The sequence below is a fragment of the Schistosoma mansoni genome, chromosome 2 (assembly GCF_000237925.1).
Source record: "Schistosoma mansoni strain Puerto Rico chromosome 2, complete genome".
Classification (NCBI taxonomy): Eukaryota; Metazoa; Platyhelminthes; class Trematoda; order Strigeidida; family Schistosomatidae; genus Schistosoma; species Schistosoma mansoni.
Window position 1 is genome coordinate 21,211,380 of NC_031496.1, and position 22,897 is coordinate 21,234,276.

Genomic DNA, 22,897 nt, shown 5'->3' on the forward strand with positions numbered 1-22,897 from the left:
TAACAACTATAAACTTAAAAAGCTGCATTACATAAATACTTAGCACTACCGAAACCCTATTACACTTTTTGTCGAGATTGGATCTGGTATATAACGTGGACTCTATGCCCCTTTGGAAACTATTCTTATGAAAACACATTATATGTGAACGAATGAACTGCTATCAACTTTTATAGATTATAATTACTAAACAAGCTTGCTTGGGATGCATACTGTGAACCAGTATATGTTGTAAATTGTAGATCATGCCTGTAAAAATGGCGTGTACCTGCTACTGCAGAAATATATTATTATTATTAATAAGAGCACCTACGTCATTTGGAATGAATCATGATCTATCACGGATAACGGAAATGATTTGCAATGTTCACTTGTCAGCCGGTTGGCGATTAACTTGAGGGTGCGCTGTGCTTGGGTAACAAAGAGCTGATTTTGTTAGAAAATCTTTCAGAGAATGTGACAACAGAAGTGAGCTGGCTACTTAGTAAGCATACAGACATTTACATACACCGATAAAAACAATCTATTACGACTAGTAATGACAAGTGTAAGACTTGGTGTGAAATAAGAAAATATAATTTGAAGAACAGGGATATGAATGGGTTACAGTCTTCAGTAATAGGGATAAGAGGTCTAGTGACCTATTTTAATCCTTGCAGTTTGTTACACTATGGAGGTCCAATCTCGTCTTGAATATATCAACAGAAGGTGCTGATATTACGTGTTCTGGTAGAGAATTCCAGTAATTCACTACTCGGTGCGAGAAACGAAACTCCAGACGTAGACGATTTGATCTCGGTTTTTGGACTTTCTTTGAATGTCCTCTCAAATGATCAGCCCTAGACGGGAGGAAAAGATAGGACATGTTAGTACCAAGGTCATCGTTCAGGATACGATATGCCAATATTAGATCACCCCGTATTCGCCGGTAAGATAACGGAAATAAGTTGAGGTGTCTCAGTCTGTCTTCATAAGATAGGCTAGATAAGCCTTTTACCATTTTTGTCCCGCGGCGTTGGACTCGTTCCAACATATCCGCCTCATATTTGAAACAAGGACTCGCTGCTTGAATCCCATATTCCAAATGTGGCCGTACGGAAGTTGGGTATAATAATCTAAACATTTCCCCATCCAGATACCGGAAAGAACTACGAATAGACCATAATACCCTATAGCCTTTTGCAGCAGCAGCCTTACAGTGACTGGTTGTTTTGAGATCATCACTTAGTATGACTCCTAAATCTTAATAGTTTCTTACTTGGCAAAACACTAGTCCACATATTGTGTAGTGATACGAATCATCGTAGTTAGTTAATTGCATCACAACACTTTTATTAGTGTTACTTCTAGTGACCACCCAGTCATCCATGCCACTAATGAGTTAAGATCTTCCTGTAAAGCTATTCTGTCTGACATACTATATATGGGTCTCCAAATCTTAATGTCATCGGCGAATAGTAGGACGGATGACTTAGCTATAGCTGGTAATTCATTTATATAAAGTAAAAAGAGAAGAGGACCTAAAATCGTGCCTTGGGGGACGCCACTTTTTACTAGTCCCCATGATGAGAGAGCCCCATTTACTCTTACCCTTTGTCTCCTTTCATGAAGAAAGTCACTTATCCAGTCTATGACTGCATAATGAATTCCAAAACTTTCTAGTTTTGATTTAAGACCAGAATGGGAAACCTTATCAAAGGCTTTACTTAGATCTATGAAAATGACATCTATAGGAATATTGCGATCTTTTGCCTCAGCCCAATCTTCTCTTGCAATGAGAAGATTTGTCAAACATGATAGACCTTTTCGAAAACCATAATGTTCCTTTGACAAAAGATCATGTCTTTCCACGTAGTTTATAACAGCCATCCTAATAATTTTTTCCATTAGTTTTACAACTGCACTAGTTAAGCTGACAGGTCGATAGTTACTAACTAAATCCCTACTCCCAGCCTTATACACCGGACTGATTATTGCGTCTTTCCAGTCTCTGGGCAATCTGGACTGCCGCAGGGACATATCAAACAGTATCGCTAAGGGTTCAGCAATAACATCTGAGAGGGCTTTCATAATTCGAGGATGAATATCATCAGGACCACTAGACTTATCAGGTTTGAGATGCTGAAGTAGGCTTAAAACAGTTTCTTTCTTAATAACTACAGGATCCGTCAACAAGTCGCCACAATCACAATGAATAGGTGATCGTTCCTCATTATTGGTAGAAAAAACTTTACTGAAATATTCCGAAAAAGCTTCCGCTTTTTCGGTATCATTTCTTGCCAAACTTAACGGATTTTCTTGTATCAAAAATGATGGTATTCCATCACTTCTCTGAGTTCGCCTCTTTATATACGAGAATAACCGTTTTGGACTATGTTTGCAATCCCTAACCAATTGTTTTTCGTATGACCGTCTAGTCCTACTAATTAACGCTTTAAAAGTATTTCTAATCTTACAATAACTAGATCTGTACTGTTCTAAGCCAGTAGAGATGAACATGTTCCAGTGTTTTTTTCTACGCCTAAGAAGTTTCTTAACTTCTTTATTTATCCACGGTGGACTAGTGTTCGGTCTACGTGGCACCAAGTATGGTATGAACGGGGACGTGACTGCACTAAACTTGCCTTTAAATACAGACCACGCCTCGTCAACTGATGAGCTAGTATCTACTGACCAATCTATCTTAGTAGCACAATCCTGAATGGCTGGTATGTTAGCTCTCCATATGTTTGGGCGAGGCTTAATCTGATCGTATATCATATCGCTAGCTCTAAACGTGAGTGATAAAACAGCGTGATCGCTATTTACTAACGGGGGAAGAATATTTAGGTTGGCAATATCCTCAGTCTCATGGGTAATTACCAAGTCCAACAGAGAAGAACCTTGGTTTACACCAAAACGTGTAGGTTTGGATACATGTTGTACTAATGCATGTTCCATTTCTGTTTCCAAGAGCCTGCTATCAAATGAGTTTATAGAGCATTTCGTGATCATCTCAGTCCAACTAATGTCAGGTGCATTAAAGTCTCCTAATATCAAGCATCTGTTATTTGCACTCCATAGCCGAATGTGTTCTAAAATAAAGTCATCAGCTAAGCAGATTGGGCTGCGATAGATGACACCGAGTGCAAATGTACAACATCCGACAGTGAGCTCACAGCTAATGACTTCACTAGTTCCACTATCATGGGATTCGCAAACGGAGGAGCGGATATTTATACTATTGGCTATGTATAGAAGGACGCCACCTCCTTTCCTGCATCTATGTCTATCACTTCTTAAACAATGATATCCGGATAATTCTGGGGTGAAATCGAAGTCATGGACTAACCAAGTTTCCGTCACAGCTATAATGAGTGGCCTTAATTTGTCCACTAATGCTCCTAGCTCGTAGAATTTATGTCTTAGACTACGGGCGTTGGCATATAAAACTCCTAGGGAGAACGACCTATCCACACAGGACTTGGTAGCATTCGCTTCCAAGACCTGACTATTCGAAAACCCACCAATCGGAGATTTTCTTCACCGTTCTGTCGACGGCTTTCTAGTTCAGCTAATGCCGTCTTCCTTTTCATTCTATCTTCAAGAGACACATCCGGTCTAATTCAAATGTCAGAGTTGTCGTGACTTCGAGCGTTACTTAACAGAAGAATACGTCGTTTCTCCGACCGTAAGATTACCTTAAGAAGTCTACACGGTCGGGGTAGAACACTGTCATCGGCCCTTTTACCTATTCTAACTAATTTTTTGACGTGAACACCTTCAGTGTTATCTGGTAATATGCTACGGATATATTCTCCGAGCCTCTCTAAGTCATGGGTGTGTCTAACCTTAGGATCTGGATCATTAGACTCTGGCAATTTACTCACAATAATATTCGATGATATTAAATTCCTCTCAGTCGCACCAGGATGATGTTCTGCCGTTCTATCAGAGTGCGATAGTACATTGAGTGACTCGGACTGTGAGTTCCTCAATGACTTGTCAACCAAGTGTGCTTTATCTTTAGCTTTTTTTCCTTTTCTTTTCCTCCTTACCGCGGTCCATTTTTCGTCATTCAGGACAGCTGCATCGGGACTATTGGGGACGGTGACGGTTCTATCCGGGTCCGCGATTTTGACTAAAGATGCATGATTACTCATGTCAATACCATGTGGTGATTTACTCCTCGTTTGTTGTGACGGAAGTTTCACTTTGTCATTAATTAGAGTAGGTTGTTCAGCGCGTTTTGTAACAGCATTTACAACACTGACACAGTCTTCACTGTCAGTACTTGCGTTACTAGCGCACCCACTATCGTTCTTTTTACAGGCTAGAGCCAATAGGCTCATAGCCTCCTGGATTAATGTCGTCTTGTTAGTACAGCAGAACATACAAAGCCAGTGCGAGTTAGGATTAGAACATCTTTTGTATGCAGCTGGACTGAGACGGGTACACATCTTGTGGAACCATTTTTTGCATTCATCACACTGCATCCCTTCATCTACAAGGAATAAACAGTTCGGCTGTCCACATTTGAATGAACTGCCAACCATTGTAATCAGATTAGGTTTAAAACACAATATGATCACAATAATAACACAAGCGTCAGAGTATATGCAAAAGAAGGAACCACGAGACAAAGTTTTCAATAAAATTTCAAACCTTAACCGAATTAATTCAAGTTAAAGTGACCAAGAATGCTTTTGATGCAACAAATACACAAAAGCAACGATAATCACAACAAGTATGAACATAATGCATATCCGGCCATCCACACATAACCTGGATTTTTTGCTGAGTAAGTGAGGCTCATACTGGGCTAGAGGAACAAAGGTGCTATCACTTACAAAGTCGTGGTCTCAGTAATAAGTCGATATCAGGATATTGCTCCTCATTTTCATTAATCTGAGGCAGAATATTTCGGATCAATGAAAGGAATTAAAAACGTTGAAAAGCTGTTATACAGTTTATCTAGCTCTATGTAAGCGTTTCTAGCAAAACGCAAGCCGTTATTCTATGCATGCCGTAATCAAATGGTTTTTATTAACACGACAACCAATAGAATGTGACAACAAGCTGTTGCTACAATTTATGTGAGTATCAGTAGAAGGAAGGCAAATTTAAAAACAACAGGTGGACAATTACCAAGTCACCACGAAGGCTAGGCCAGGGGATAGAATTAGTGTCTAGGAATTCGCAACGCATCTTCGATCCAATGTAAAATATGTGTCCAATATCTAGCATCTTCGGTTCATTTAGTATGTGAATGATAAATGAGATGTTTCTCAATCGGGATCCCATCTTTAGTTGTAACTTTTGTCTTTCTTTGCTTATTCATCCAACAAGCTGGAATGCATTACAGGAAAACGTTCACAAAAGACAAACCGATGTTTCTGGAAAAAACAGGAATGAAATCTTAGATGAAACTAATACTCTTATATGAAGAACTGACACACGAAGCAGACGTAGACATGTTTAAAAGTGCTAAAAATAGCACCTATAATGAACACCGAAAGAGGATGTTCATCGTCACAAAATATCCTTAAGAGAATCAGTGAAGTTTTAACTATAACCTTTAATTACGGAAAATCAGTCTTCTACTAATAGACCTGAAGAACATCAAATAATTCTGTGAATTCTCCTTAAGTATCATCTGTCTTTAAACCGTTTTATAAACCACAATTACAAGTAGTTAGTAATTCCAACTTTGGTTGCTATAACCCTCGGTGTGTATACAGTTCAAGCGTGTAGTGAGGATATCACTGGAATCCACAAACATAGCAAACATATTTGAATTATGTCATCACAACGGAGGGTGCTTGATAACAAGGAGCATGTGGGTATAGCATTGTATTTGTGAGGGATCATAAATGTGTCGCGCTATGATGTGTTCAAAAACGGAAAGCTCGAGGAACGTGGTTTTTTTAAACAACAAGTTTACAATTAATAATGGTTACTGTATATATTATGAGAATTTATGAAAAATGTAGATAATAGAGAAACTTAGTTACGAAATAAGTCCATGTTAAATGTGAACAGTTTGTTTGACCGGAGACAGGGCGGTGAACGAAAAGCTATTAAAGAGGCTACTTGGAAGGGAATGTTTCAAACTGGTGCTCTTTGATTTTTGAGTGGTAGTCGGCTAGTTATCTAGAAGTAATGTGGTCCGTAAGGACTAGCAAGATCAGGGGCAGTACCAAAAAGATGCACTGCCATTTCTTGAGTATGTATATATACCGCTACGACTTACAGTTCTCATCGACACGAAGTGTCAATAAATCTGATTTTTCTTGAACAATAGCATTCACCAGCTGGTTTGTAATATGGTGAATCCCACGAAAAAACTTATTCAAAGATTAAAGAGTGTACAAAGTTTTTTAGAAGGTGCCACAAAGATATATTAAAACTATAAACCAAAGCGATTGTCTACGAATAAAGCAGAACGGTAACAAGTAACATTTTCAAAGAAAAAAGGTATATTAATTGACAAAGATGTTAACCATTGCTGTGGAATAAACGTTACTTGTAAGCTTCTTCTGATGTAACAACCACAAATAAGTTCACTTAGTTAATGGAGGTTCATATGCAGGTCGGTAAGCATTGTAGCCAAATTTATTTCTAAAGAGCTTCATCAAACTTATAAGTAACCTACTGCTTCATCTAGCGTAATAAGTGAGACCATGTTTGTTACCTAACTCTCACTGATGTAGTAATCGTTGCAACTTTTTTTAACCGATAGTGAGGTACGTTTGGTAATAGCACGTTTTAACTTATCATAGGCTTCCAATGCAAGAACATTGTCTACAAGATCGAATACCTCATATGCTGACAAAGTTCCAACTACGAAAGAGTATTTTGAACCATGTGAACGTACATTTCACATGTGAAAATGGTTTTCTACCTGTGCAAACGAAATGTGTGAGTGCAGTCTACTGGACAGCAGTACATTTATCAGGTTTAAAGCGTGCAACTCCACTGAGTCGCCACCCTGGGTAATCCCTTCAGGTCTGGATAAATACATCCTCAATATACCAAAAACATCACTACCAGAAGGAAAAGAAACGTTAAAATGTCTATGAGTTAACTCGACATTATAGTTTTGTAGAAGAATGTCCATCTTTTTGTCCCTAATAAACAGACAATAGCTCTGGGACATAAATATGGTTACATAAAGAGTTTCACAAATAAAAAAGAAAATATGCTATTTACCTTAGTCGTCACAAAAATCGTTTATTATACATGTCACAGCTCCCTAAAACTGAAACAATTGTATGACTAAAAAAAACTCTTTGTATAATTCATAAGGTCTAAAAAAGTTTTTTAGCATAAAAATTGGGGACTATAAAATACATGTGGTTCATGTCTGCTTATGAAAAAATATGTTGGATATTGCTTATCGAGAACCGCACATTTGAAACTTTTCTATACACTTTGATGTTCAAGTAAGTGGTTTGCCCAGATCTTTTAGTAAGTAGGTTGTTTTATGCCTGATAATTTCAAGCATTAGAGAACCATAACAGTATCTTACTATTCGCCTGTCAAGCCAAATTTAGTCTACTAGCATGCAAGGTGATCCTATGAGGACTTCAAAATTTAAGTTTTAATGGGATATATGCCAGAAATCTTAACATATATATATCGTGTATCTATCAGTCATTTTTAGCCCGTCCTGGGAATTTTTATGCCATTTTTGTCGTATGATTGTGACCATCGTCAGTTGGGGAATGTATGGATTATTATTTCTCGTCCAAAATTTCCCAGACTATCAACTTTAAGGTAGAAATCAGCAAACTTGAGAAAAACTTGGCAAAGTTTCCGTAGAAGGTTAAGGGGAAATAATAATGGGGCCTGATTTTTGTCATGTGTATGTGTAAAAATGTTCTCATATAATATACGATGTTGAGATTTACTTCACGGTTAAACTTCATTTACTCACTTGAAACTGTAGCTCACGATTCGTGTGCTCAACTGATTGGTTTTATTTAGGGATTACGATCAGACTTATGGCTATTAGATCAGATCCATATACCCGTAGATTATTGGTTTTTGCATCTTGTATGACAATGAGAATTCAGCGACCCTACTCGCTATCTGCTCCTGTATTTCCAGCGAATAAATTTTACTTGTTCAAGTTGGAAAGAAGGTCGAAAGTACAAAAGCACGTAAATGAACGCAGCATTTTGTGGAGGATGTTTGATAAGTAAACAGTGTGGATATGTCTTGGGTAAAATTTACTACCCTCACATTCAAAATAGCAACCTCCGATGTCGCAACTAATCTGATCTTCCCAAAATCAGGCTTTACGTTGCGTATTGTTGACTTTTGAACGAATCGATCAGCCATTTCTGGTTATTAGCTTTAACACTTACCGAGATCCGTTTATCGCTACTAATACTGTTACTACCTCTAGTATGCTTTTTATTTATTTATGTAAACACATAAATATTGGTACAAAGGGACACCAGATATATGTGCGCCGCACAAATCTCATTTGATTTGTGTGAGAGCTGCGATACTTCCCGGGAGCCCTAACTGAAGCAGGTGGTTTTTCAGGAGACCACACCTGGAGCCTTTGACCTAAAGGTCTGATCCACAAGGCAGTGAAGCATCGTGAGGAGATGCAGTCCCATGGTAGCCGGTGACCATCTTTTGGTTCACACGCCATTTGTTCCCTCAGGATACTGGAGCCCATGTGCACCATTGGTTTGGAATCAGGGTTTTCCAACGCCCCTAGGTGAACTTTCCATGTCCACCAACCCGGTTAAAGCTCCGGATATTCGCTTTTCGTCCTCTCAATTTCGCAAACAACACCCTCTTCAAGTATGTGATTTGCCTTGATTATTTCTCCCCAAGCTGATGAATTTTATCAACTTAAACCGGCGTGCACATGTGCCAGGTTATGTGTTGAGTATGACTGACTGATAAAGCAATAAGTAACTTCAAACATATCATATTACCTATTTCTTTTACTCTTTCCACCTGTTTCTTCCTCTGCCCGCCAGCGTTCACAATTAATAATAAAAATTTTCGTTTGGTTACCCTTGAGTTCTTGTCGGTTTTTATCATTCTCTAGCCTATCTAGACAGCTTTATGAACAGCTATCAATTCAGTAGATGCTATTGATATCCACTGATCCTTAACAACCTTTCGATTCAAGTTGCTGGCAGATATTACTGCTGTATTTACAGTTGTCTAAAAATCATGCGAAGTTTTCTCCTCATAAGTCCCCCTTGGTGACCTTTTCACCTTCAAGTTGAGCTTCAAGGGCCGTCTTGTTATTGCTTTTTTCATCCGGTAAGATTCATGGAAGCGCAGTTTCAAAACGCCTGATCCAGCACTTCACGGACTCAGTTCGTTAATACTGGCAACACGTTTACAAGAGACAGAAGATACAGAATGGTCTACAGTGAAAATCCAGGAATGTTGGGAAGCAAATGGATGTAATTGTGAGCGTGACTGACTAGCTCGAGTGCTTTTAGAGTTATAATGACACCTGTCATTTTCTTGCTGCTTACATCGTATAAGGATCTTTATTCTTGCAATACCTAAAAGGGAAAGCAGGTCATTATTGGTCTGAAAGACCTGGGAGCAACTTCCGAGCGTCATTTACATGCAATAATTTTGACGCATGGACTTTACTTTCAGGACACTGATGCTCTCAAATTCGCATATATGTTTCGGGACCCCTTTTGTACCAAAGTTTATGTGTTCGAATAGATAAATAAGCTCCCAAATGCCATGGTATGGTCAAGGTTATGGGGAGTTCGCTTTTCCTTTCTAAATCCTCTAATATGCCCGTGTGTATATATCTATTGCCAGGAAGTCATACTTAATGGTTTCTCGCGGCTTGGATGTTTATGAAAGTCAGTATAAAAAGCGAATACAGAGGATTTCCCTAGAAAGATTGAAAAACAGTGATTCCGAACAAATGGTTACATGGGCTCTAGGATTCTGGGAGATAGGGTGACATATAGACTTGTCTTCGGTCACTGGCTACGATAGAATTTCATCTCTTTACGTTGCCCAACTGCCTTAAATTTGCTTCTTTTGATCTGCTGTTGTCCAACCAACTGATCTAGTGTGTTAAGACTTCAAAAACAATTTGTTTCACCCAGTATAGTTTTGTTGAGTGGTTATGACTGACAAAAGTAACCATGTATAGTTTTTATCCACCATATAAAGTAGTAGGCGACAGTCTTCAAAATGCTCTGGATCTAAGCTTAGTCCTAGTTGATATTCAGGAGGCAAGTCTGTGATGTTAAGATGACTGATGCTTCAACAGTCGATTCACTTAGATCAGTAGCCTCATCAACCTAAACGATAATGGTGATCAGGACGAAAGACTTAACACCATAGCATTGGTTATTATTAAGTGGTCACTAGTGTCAGTGTCAAATATTATGTACGTTAGATGTTAAGCTACACATAATATGCTATAGCTAAAAATAAAGCCTGATTAGTTAATAAGAAGTAGGTGGTAACGAATCCCAAGTGACAACCCATCAAGAGAATACAAAAGCGATCCTAGGTGAACTCATTTTCGCAGATGTACATTAGAGACATTGGGAAGAATGAAAAACCGCATAAAATTTCGACGAAAGATTAAAGTTCATCATGCAACAGAATTTCGTTGATTGATCATGCAAAGACATTTTACAACCAAAAACATACGTGGTTAGTAATACTAAAAACATTGTAACAAAATAATAGTGGCGTTATAAAACTATTCACTTCCTTTTACAAAGCCATGGAAAGAAAGATTTCACATACTTCCATTGTCAAGTTAAGCTTCTGAATAGTTAATGTTGTCATATTCGTACTGTACGCATATCCTTTTTCTACCACCCCTCTAACTGGGTTAACTTAGTTCACATTGAAACGTCTTCCAACATCATATACAAAGTTCGATGAAAAATTCAAAATAAGTGAAAATGAAATATTTGTAGACACTTGAAATATTAGCGATCTAGAGGTCTGAGGGATTCGAGTATCGAAATCTAAATTATTTCAAGACTTCAGGTCTCTCATGTTTATAACCGCCACATCGCACGGAGCTCAGGTACAGGGCCTATTGAAAACTACCTCCAACCATCTGATACAAATCTGCACTTGACTGTTTGTTCGTAATATTCATTTGTAAAGGTCACTTAATGATTTAATATTACTTCTACATACCAGGTCAACTGAAACTGACGACCGCAGAATGTATCATACCGATCCATTTTATTAGCCAGGTAGGTTGAGTAAGTCAGTCAGTCACAACGTAGAACTTCGCACGTACGTACATCAGTTCAAGTTGCCATACCATATTAACACAGAGATACAGTTGTCGATTCAAATCCCATAGTGGTAGAAGTAGTAAGAGTATAAGTATTATGTGAAAGATTAGGGTTTGAAGATGTTATTGAAGGAGTATAATACGGTGAAATAAATTTGGAAAGAGAAGAAAAGATAGAGACATGAGGAATTCAGAAGATTAGAAGTTGGTAGAACACAAAGAGTGGATGCACCTTCGCCATTGCAAACAATTTTCAGCCATGTCATTCAAGGTCTCTAACCATCGGTTGTTATCATCTCGCTTTCACTACTTCATCAATCGATTTGCCATCCTTACCTAGTACCCGTTTCCTAACAACTGCATTACTTACCCGGTGGTCCCAGGATATACGAACAATGCTTCGAAGACACCTGTGATCAAATACTAGTAGCCTACGAATATCCTCTACTCTTATCGGCCATGTTTCACTGCCATAAAGTAGGACGGAACGAACTGCTGCACAGTAAACCCGTCCTTTGGTTGCTAGACGGATATCTCTCCTACGCCATAAATGAAGCAAGTTGGCGAAAGCTAGACGAGCCTTCAGTATCCGTGCTGAGATTTCGTCACACACCAGACCACAAGGGTTGATGAGACTCCCAAGATAATTGAAGCTGTGAACACGCTCAACTACTTCACTCCCTATCATTAGTTCAGGTGCCGATGCAACCCAGTCCTGAAGTAACATTTTGCACTTCGAGGGAGAGAATCGCATTCCGAACATGCCTGCATAGTTGCTTATAGTGATCAGAAGACTCTGCATGTTGCCAGCGTCTTCACCAAATAAAACGATGTCGTCGGCGTATTCTAAGTCAACAAGTGAGCCTCCCGGTAAAAGTTCAACTACTGGAGATTGAGATGATGAAACTGTTATCTCCAAAAGCATGTCAGTGACAAAGTTAAACAAGAATGGAGAGAGTGGACAGCCCTGACGAACACTTAAGGTAATCAATTCTGATGACAGTTCGCCATAGGCTCTAACTCGATCAGTTGTATTCGAGTAGAGAGCCTTTATGAGGTTAATGTACTTCTCTGGTACTCCTTTCAGTGACAAACACTGCCATAGAACCTCACGATCGACGGAGTCAAATGCCGCCTTAAGGTCGAGAAATACTACGATTGTGGGACGTCTGAATTTGTGTCTATGTTCTAGGACCTGACGTAGAGGGAATATCTGGTCTAAATAACCACGTCCAGGACGAAAACCAGCCTGCTTCTCTCTAGTCTGCTCTTCACGAGCTTTGGTTAGGTGTCGAAGTATTATTGAAGTTAATATTTTAGACACTGTATTGGTCAAACTGATTCCTCTGTGATTGTCACAGGAGGACTTTTGTGCTTTCTTATAGACTGGTACAATCAGTGATTGGGACCAGTCAGATAGGACTACCGTCTACTTCCCACATTTCACCCAAGACCTCAGTCAATCACACTGCTACTACTGGAACGCCGCCCTGAAAAATCTCAGGAGTAAACCTGTCAGGGTCTGCTGCTCTCCCTCGCTTCAGATTTCCTATAGCTTTTTCAACCTCGTGGGGAGTTGGAGGACTTACATCAATTTTCCATTCAGGACGACTGGGGATCGTGGGCAACTGAAGTGTGGCTGAAGGCCAGTTGGACTGATCCCTAAAGTGTTCTGCCCATCGATCCAATCTCCTGGATTGAGAATGAATGATATGTCCATCTTTATCTGAGATGGTTTCACTGATACTTGGGTTCCTAATACCGGTTTCTTTAACGAGTCTGAATAGCTGCCTACTGTTACCTATTGCCGCTGCCTTTTCCATCTCTTGCTTTCGCTACCCACCACTGTTCACGATCATTGCGTAGGCTTCTTATGAGCCTGCGCCTAAGCTGACTCCGCTCTTCGTTATGCTCAGAGCCAGGTGGGATGAGTTTTCGAGCATCTATCAGTGCGGTAGGTGCTGCTGAGATCCATTGTTTCTCTCTAACCTTATGGTTTACCTTACTAGCGGATATCACTGCTGTTTCCACAGCTTTTCGGATGTCATTCCACGCTGCCTCGGGGTAGGCGCAACTTACATGGCTGCCTAACTGTTTTTCTAGTTGTTCCTGAAATACTTTTTTAGCTTGCCTATCATTAAGTAGAACCCTTAGAGGCTTACCTACAGTGTCTTTCTTACGTCCAGTGAGTCGCAGACAGATACGTGCTCTCACTAGAGCATGATCTGAATCTAAACATGTGCTCCAGAATGAGCGACAGTCTTCTATTGAGCCCCTCCATCGGTGGCTGATAGCGATGTGATCTAATTGGGTCCAACGTTGGGACGAATTCGGGGCTCGCCATGTCATAAGATGTTTTTCCTTATGCTTAAAGTTAGTATTTGCAAGAAATAGGCGGTTATCTGAGCACAGCTGCAACAGACGGTCGCCATTATCTGTTCTTTTAGCAACGACACCGTAAGATCCACCCAGGTGTCTTTCCCTTTCACTTAGTTTACCTACTTGAGCATTAAGGTCATCAGCCACTATTACTACATCAGGACGCCTAGCTTTTCAGAGAAGGTCAGAAAGTTTCTTGTAAAACTCATCTTTTATATCGTCTGAGCTGCAATCAGTGGGAGAGTAGACAGAGACGACGAAGAGGCAACGACGAGTTTCCCTATCTTTCCGAGTCCTTACTGATCTGTTTAGTCGGACAGCGCATAGACGACTGTTTACTGGGATCTAGTCTAAAAGAGCTAGTTCTGCCCTAGGACTTAATGCTATACCTACCCCAGCGAGGCCACGGGAAGCAGCATCCGGGCTTCCAGATACACGAAGCGTGTATCGAGATGGTTCTTTATTTTGATAAGGTGAGGTCAAATGAATGACGCTACTCGGATCTTGTATGCGCGTTTCGGAGACGCAGCACACATCGATGGTGTAAGATTCTAAAGTCCTAGCTAAGGAAGCCTGTTGTCCTATTCGGCACAATGTCCGGACATTAAAAGTTCCTACATGTAGTTTAGAGCGTGGTTTCAGGAGACCAGGAATAACGTCCCGTGTACTCGAATCGTTTGCCCTAGCGGTGCGAGATGATAAAAGGACGTGGGAAGGGTAAGTCGTGGAGATAAGAGAGTTATTAGGTGTAGGAGGGATTTGAAAGTGACCAACTTGGTCTCGTGTGCAGTTATGGGTATGAGGGCTAATATCACTTCCCGGCTGCCCACACCGTGGAAGGGTATTTCTTGAGGGACCTGAAAAAGAAGTCGGATTAGTGTTGGTCTTAACGACCTGGAAGCGTGACCGCAGTGCCCAAGGGACAACTGCTTGAGGCCGGTCACGCACGGCCTTTTTGTGGGGGATTTTTGACGTGTTAGCTCCGTTCTTCAAAGGACCTTACCGCCGGAGACGGAAATCCGTGGGATAAGGCGAGGTGTGCATTTTAGGGTCGACCTTTTCTAACCCCACCCCTCCTTGTGGGAAGGCAGCATCACTGTCATGCTGGTTGTCTGAAGGAAACACCTTACTGCCGTCACACCTCTGTACAGTCAGCAGTCCGACTTCGCCTTCGGACCTTGGGATTGCTGCTTTTAGTCTTACCACTCTTCAACCGACCTGTCTGGCATGGTAGGACCTTGAGGAACGATTGTTCCAGCCAGCATAGCTCGATTGGATCACCACGATAGACAAGCCCGACCACCACGTCAAGGTAGCAGCAACGGTCGGGTATGTTATTACAGTGGTTATCATTAAAGGTCTTGGAAAATATATGAAGTAAAATGGGTGTCATTTTTCATTTAGCTTCAGTGTATGTATGTTTACACCAAAATTATTTAGATCACTTCCTTGCTAGGAGTTGTGTATTCTATGATTTCTGTATGTCGTCTGATATTCACTCCACTCGGAAAGTGTAAGTATATTTGCTTCTCCTTTTTTTGCTTCAGCACCATGAAAAGATTCACTATCCCGACCAACCTTTGTTTTAATTTAGATACGTATGTTACGCGATGCTAGTCACTCAACAAAATTTAAAATAACGACCAATTTTTCAGACTTAAAGTGCATCAGATCAAGTTGTCACATTTTTCAAAAGTAGGCTGATAAATAGGTCAGGAATAATGAGTAAGCGATAAGAATATAGGTCAAGAAAAGGGAGTAAGTTAAAGTGACATCATATTCAAGACTTAAAAGATGCAGTCTGAGCTATTTCACGTAGGAACTACTACTGCCGTTTGTTGTAACTTAGTTTATCACTAGTGTCTTAATATATTTGCCACAATCCTAGTGTGTAAATTCATGAGATCTGTTTTTTGAACCAAAGTTGATTGATGTCATCTGTTGAATTTTGTATTAACAGTCAAAACAATTTTCGGTCAATGGATTATTGTTCATTGGAACGGTAACCTCAGCTGTAAAAACAGCTGTTTCCATTTTAGCTGTTAATTTCTGTTCTACATAACTATCAATTATAAGTCATAAATAAACTCTTTCAAGGTATTTTTACCTTGTGATGGCTGATGAAGGGTTGAAAGATCCTAAAGTTAATGATGGCCAGATAGATGAAGACCGTCTAAATGAAGAAGATTACCAGGAACCAGACTGTCGTAGTGAAAACATTTCTGAAGATATCACAGATACAGAGATCGAGTGTTTGAAAAAGGAATTGCAATCTGAGATTTCAGAGTTGGAGTGGGAATTCAAACAAGCAAAAGAGTCACTATACAATGAACGCATAATGCAAGTAGAGAACAAATTAAATCAAGCAAAAATGGGTACTGCACCCGAATTTCTTCATGTTTTATCCTTGGTTGAAGAGACGTATAAAATTCGATTACAGGTTTGTTATTTTCACTTTACTAATCATTCCTTAAACTACATCAATATATGATAACAATCATCACTAATAGAGACTAACCGGTCAAAGACAGTGAAGAGGTTTTCCTTCCGATTCTGACAATAATTAGTATTGTTTTATGACCTCTTTAATGAATTCAAAAATTTGATTACACACTGATAATTCATCTTATAATAGTCTATTTTAACACTATAATTAAGTTTGTCGACTTCCGCTAGTCTTATCGCCTCCTACAAAAGCTGTCATATTGTACCGACGGAAGCGATCAACAAATGTTTTGGTTTCGTGTTTGTGTGATCCAACTGCCACTTTCCATTCTAAAATAAACTGATTATTTTCTCACTCATCCAATCCCACTAAAATTTTCATACATGTGATATATTTTTTCATTATATGCAACTGATAAATTAAAGTACTCAAAAGTCGTCATCATCACTAAGACATATAGCTTGATGACTTTTGTAATTAACAGTTTTATGCGTATTCCAAAATCTTACGTTATTATTTGATTCTGTTGAACTATGTTCTTCACTATCTATACATAAATATAGGTGGTTACAATGAAAATTTCCTATTATGTTTAGTAAATGTATCTTTTTAACGCTTGAACCACGTGAGATGGGTATTTGCACTTTCAGGGTCATAGTTGGATTCTGGAATGTTGCTGCCAACTGAATCACAAGAAGTACTTGAAATAGCATGTGAACTCGAGCAGTAAATCTTGAGCGGTTGCGTTAATCTCTGATAACTGCATTTGTGCATCAAGTTATGCTTGCTGTCGTTGGAGTATTCGGTTGAGCTGGTCATGTGATACCGGCGTGTTAAATGTGTTTTCCTTTTTCCCCATCACAACTGTTACGACCCAGCTATTCGTACTGCTTAGTGTTCTTGGACACTACTTCACTCGAAAAGTCTCCAGATCGTAACACGGTTGAACAGAAACGAAGTTATATTCCAAATAACAAGGGTAGATGGAAGTAGGGATTTCAATAAGTATATTTATAGTTTTTACATGAGAAGATTCTAGAGTATTCTTCAAGTGTCCACTAGTGCTGATTAGATAAGAATTAGCCAGTCACCGTGCCTCAACACGATCGTGCACTAAACGTGCTTTAATCCAATCTATATTCCACTAACAGAGTGAATTATCCTTGTCGTTTCCCAAGTAGAAAACTATCATCTGTCCAAAATTACAGTGTTTCGAAAGTGTCATGGTTGGGATTTCATTACTTGTAGGTTGTCTTAATTTGAGGTTGGAAACTAACTAACGTGATAGTGTAGATAATCTTTAAAACTAGTCAGAGAATACTTTACATCACCAAATTTTTGTATCGTACCAGAAGTATTTTCATAATAAAACAGACCAACAAATGCAGTTGTACATTTAATTTGATCATTCCGAAGGATAACTATTGTAACTACTATATATGTCCTTACATATTTTACGATTGTTATGTGTGTACCCGTGAAATAAGACTGAGTCATATCATCTGTCTTCAATAAAATTGTCACGTACTTTTTTAAATATTTCATAGTTTAACGACAGAAAGAACTTTTTTACGTTGCTAAAGGTGTCTTGTTATATTTTAACAGTATTCCCTAAAACAATCTTTTTAAGGTGGCAAAACATAGAATGGAATTCGCTTTGGAAATAACTAACAAGGAGTTGGATAACGAGTTACAAATCATTCAATGTGACGTTAATGAGCGATTATTATCAGCAGAAGAACAAATTCGACTAAGTCTTCAAGAGAGTTTATGTAAACTTCAGTATGAACGAGCTGCTCACCAAAGAAAAGCTTCTAAAGGTGAGAGTATCGATCTAATTCGCTCTATGGTGTTTATTTTGAAAACAATATTATTTATTGATTTGTCAAAAAGTAATTAAACTGTATTAAACGAGCTGCACACTTAATTTTCTTCTTACAGCCTGTCCAAATCATCATAACTTTCCACCGTTTACAAGTTCTCACCCATTTGTGGATGTATTTGTAATACAAGTGACAGCATCTGTCGGTAGCAATTTACTCCTCTATCAAACTAATAATAAACTGGATTTTGAATAAGTCATTATTTGTTTGTTTTCATAGTACTTCTTATCCTGCCATTATGTGATATAGTAAGAATGTCGTAATGTCCTGATCCGTGTTAAGCCAATTACCATCGATGTCACTAAATTTTAGATACAGATTATGTCTATATTATCTTGTAGCAGCTAATAACAAAACCGAAAACATTTGCGTTCTACCTCGGACTCTGCAGATGGTTATGTTTACATTTAAGTCATTACTTCACTTAAATTATTCCCTATAAGTTAGTAAAGAGTTGGTCAGCCAGTCACTTGTTAAGTTGAATTTGGGACATATGGGGTTCAGTTAAAGCTACTATACACCATTATCAAAGTAAGATAAAGTTATCGGGACAAATCCCAGAATAGTAGAAGTAAAGCGGTAATGTTTTTTTAATATCTTTTTATTTTGTCTTCAACTGTTTTAAAAGACATCATAACTAAGACGCTTTTCTATTCAAACTATGTTTGTCAAACCGATTTCAAAATCAGTTTAACATTTCTGAAAAATGGCATTATTAATTATCACTCGTTAGTGGATTACAGTGGATGTGACGACTCGGTGTAAAATACACCATTAACTCCCCACTTCGTTTAATATAACGTTCAGCTGTAACAATTAGATATTTAGGATTATCATAATTGTCTATGTAATCCTGTAATTTCTAATGCGTTAAAATTATATTTCAATGTTATTGTGTAGCGTTTTATTGGCTAATGAACTAGAGTTGATTTTTTATTTCCTAAAAGATACCACTTAGTAAAGTTCGTTTTTTGTAATTTGACTGATATAAAAATAGGAAAGGATTGGTAAATCTGACGACAATAACTTTCATTTAGTTTCCAATCACATCGAAGTTTAATCGGAAGCAAAATCATATGTATCTTAAAGAGAGCAAGAATGAAGATTGGTGCAGAATAATATGAATTCATTTTCTGTCGTTAGGTTCTCATCAGCTGCTTACAACCTATAATATTTAAAATCAACGTTATTACAGATATTGACATACTTATAAATACGAAGGTGATTAGTGATGAATATGTGTATCATAATGTAGCGAAGATCACGATTTCGCTACATCATTGTCGAGTAGACTGTTATACTATAAACATGATCAAAACCTTTTGCTGGATCGAAGACTTGACACCATGATATTGTCTACCTTGTAATGTTTGTTTTGTCATATGTATAAAATATGGACATATTTTTATTGGCACAATTTAGATTCAAGTTTTTGTGAAGTAGATTAGCTGTAAAGTTATTCCTTGTAATTTTCAAACATTTCTTGTACAGTATTAATATTGTAAGATTATTTTGCGACACAAGTTCTTGGATTGTAGAACTACATCTGAAATATTTCTCAGCACTAATAATCCATTTATATGCTAATGGTGCACTTTATTTTAAATTAAGATATTTTTATTCATGTATAATCTAGATTCAGAAAAAGAATATACCAAGTCTTTTGATCAATATGATAATTATCTTCCTAGTCCAAATCTTGAGCCTCGGAAGAAACCAGTTACACTCTCTCCATCTACTCCAAGACTTGTATATCAGATACCTGACAAAGATATTCGTTCAGATGTTGAATTAATTTTAGCAGCTGTAAAGGTAAGTTAAAATAAAGCTTTGCAAGATTCGAAAGTGTAAGCTTTTTGAAATAAAACCTATAGATAATAGATTTGTGAATAAAGATAAGTGCTCGAAGTTTTCTGAGCCTTGGTATTTATTATTATTATTTTATGTATGAAAAAAACTAAGATGTTGCTCGAAATATTTTAACTTGATAGTATACATGTCGCACTCATCTGATTGACCCATTCCGACCAGTCTTATTGATCAGTACTGTAAAGCGATTTCTATCTTATAGTCAGCTTTGTTGTATGATTTGGCTTTACGAAATCTAAGCTACAAGAAAACCCTTCAAACTTCAAAGATCCCAGTGTTAAATACCTTGCAAATCTCTACGAAAACCGAATAAATTTTTAATGTTGTTCCGTCTTTCAATCAGCACAGACGCAAACTTTCGCATGGATAAGTGTGATTAAACTGGGATAATATTTTGGGAATTCGGCCTACATATTTTGTTCACCTTGACCTTTCGTTTTATTATTTTCGCGGGTTAGAATAGCGTCCTTGTCAGCCCTTTATAGTTGAAATTCTAACAGAATCAGATGTAAACACACATGGTTATAACGTAATTACTGTTTTTGGTAAAAGTGACTTCTTCCCACTCGTCTATAACATCAGATAGTAGTAGATTGGTCTAATTTTTTTGTTAATTTGAATACCTCTCCAGTCAATAATGCGTACGTATATCTAACTTTATTGTTAACTAGTGGTAAATTATTGTCGCAGCAGTTTCAGTAAACGTTTACTTTTTTCGTTTAGTTGATCTAACCTCCCAAATTTATCAATTGAAACTCCTATTTATCTTTGAATTCCCTTGTACAGTGATATTACTTGCTTAGGTTTTAACGTTTGTGTGTTCAATTTTCAATAAAGAGCTTAACAGCTCTCTGTAGAACCCACCCTCATTTATTTCTTTTACTAATTTTCTCTGTAATGAATTAAAGTGTAGAAATTCAGACCGATTAATCTTGAGACTAGGTTTGTGTTGCTTATTGTTAGCTAATATCTGAGACTAAAAGCATCGATGATTTTTTAGTTTCTTATGTTTTTCCTACAAAAATACCACTCTGAAAACAAGAAAGGTTCAGTTGCATCCCGCTCTTACACGTACAGTTAGAAAACCTCGTCTATGTTACAGGTAAAGTTTTTTCGTATGTCGAAGAGTAAGTACAGTCGTCTGTCCTTTATTACGTGACGGATGTAAAATATCCCTTCCAAAGCAAGACAAAATCTGATTTAATTTAAAATAGGTTAATCCAACAACTTTTATTTCTAAATGCCATATTTTACAACCGTGAAGGAATAAAAACAGGCTATTGCTTATTATACTCACTTTATTAAAAAAAATAAACACCTCACCTTCGCCAGCAGTGGTGAAGGTTAACAAAACCTGAGTGTGTTTTGTACTCATTATAAGTAATAGTCAGCACTAACTCACCAAGAAAAACGAGTTAGTAGTTGAATCACTCAGCTTAGAATCAATGGGTTACGGGATTTACCCTGTTCCACCCACGTCATTCTAGAACCTCAGGTAATCTTAATAACATCTACATTAATGGAATTACCGTAGTAAAGGTTCAAGAACTTATAGTTGGTTACTGAGTTATATTAGAATTAATCGGAAATGTAGTTAACTCACTAGGATCAATGAGACAGCAATGAAGCACGGTCTAACTCTACTGATCACAGTTTCTCACTAGAACTCCGCAAATTCCCTCTTAGAGATAGTCTTTCGTGAGCGCGTGGTTTTAGGTTTCCAGTGGTTGTCTAGCTTAAATTGCTTGGTGATCTCAATAATAGTCACTTTTTTGTTAATTTGCTATTTATTCAAATTGCTCAATCATTCTAAGGTTTCTGTAACTTATTTGAATAATTTACCGCAAGTAGTTTTGTTTTTTAATTAGTATATTTTATTTTGCTTACATCTTTTCCCATCTTTTATATAGAAACATAAATTAGCATTTGCTATGTCACAGCTCAAAAATGGAAAGATAAAGTAAATACTAACGCCTATGTAAAGATGTAAATACTTCTTATCTCTCAGTATATTTTGCTTCCTGTAAGTTATGTAGTTTATGATGTGTGTGTATAATAGAAAAACTCAAAATAAAATGAACAAGTTTATACATCAATTTTTTTCGTTTTATAAACATTATCAGGTTGACAAATTTTTGTGTTTCTCTTCAGTCGTTTGATGCATAGCTGCTGTTAATATTGCAAATTATGCCCACGATCGAGTAACGATAATTGATCATCGTTCATTAGTTGCATAAATAGGCTGTTTATAGTTGCGTAGATCAATCTCGTATAACTTTTAAAGTGATTATAGCTGACAAAGCAACTAATAGGAAGTTTACAAAAACTACTTAGAATTTAAACAAAATAAAAAATGACAATACTTACAAAATACGATGAATTCATTGTACCTGGTTGTTTGTTGTTCAGCTAATAAGTTTAGGTATTTCTAATTATTAACATTATGTTGAATTAGAAAGAGAGTTGTCAATCAACAACAAATAAGTTATTTGCAATGTAGAAGTTAAGAATCAAAGTTTTATCAGGGTTTTGGGTGATAACTGTAAAATATTCAACGTGGTCTTATTAGGAAATATGACAGAAGCTCTAGGAAGTTTATGAATAAGAAACGTGATGTGTTAGTTAAATTCACTAGATTGTTTGTATAAAGAACAAAGATTGTGACAAAATAACATGAACCCAATCATTTCATGGGTTCGTAGCTGCTTACAACCTAAAAACAATAGTACTAATCATTTAAAAACGAAACACGTTCACAGACTTAACATGTGAACACAAGCAAATAACACAATAATTGTGGAAGAACTAAAATTTAATCAGACGTTTGCCTATTTGCAGTTTGGATATGTAATATTCGAGAAAAGCATGAAAACAGAATTGTTTCTAGAAATCCAAGATTTATGCTATGGATTATATAGTATTTAAAAAGTACAAACTAAGGCTCAGAAGTAAGACAAAGAACATTAGGAATTGTAATTAGGGTCACGAGAAAGAATCTTACCCCACAATCTCATGAAAACGAGGAAAACAATGACGGCTATTGCCTTTTGGGCGCATATA

At 37.6% G+C, this 22,897-nt stretch overlaps 1 protein-coding gene across 1 annotated transcript; it reads left to right on the forward strand.

The window, feature by feature from the left end:
• Positions 1-7,389: 7,389 nt before the first annotated feature.
• On the forward strand, positions 7,390-21,801 carry Smp_157320 (putative breast cancer metastasis-suppressor; the record flags this gene model as incomplete). The annotated part of the gene is made up of 5 exons (XM_018796062.1): positions 7,390-7,424; positions 15,600-16,079; positions 17,716-17,905; positions 19,611-19,780; positions 21,748-21,801. Exons 2-5 carry the CDS (start codon positions 15,753-15,755, stop codon positions 21,799-21,801), a joined length of 741 nt encoding a protein of 246 aa, XP_018650312.1. The 5' UTR covers positions 7,390-7,424; positions 15,600-15,752.
• Between the last annotated feature and the right edge of the window lie 1,096 nt (positions 21,802-22,897).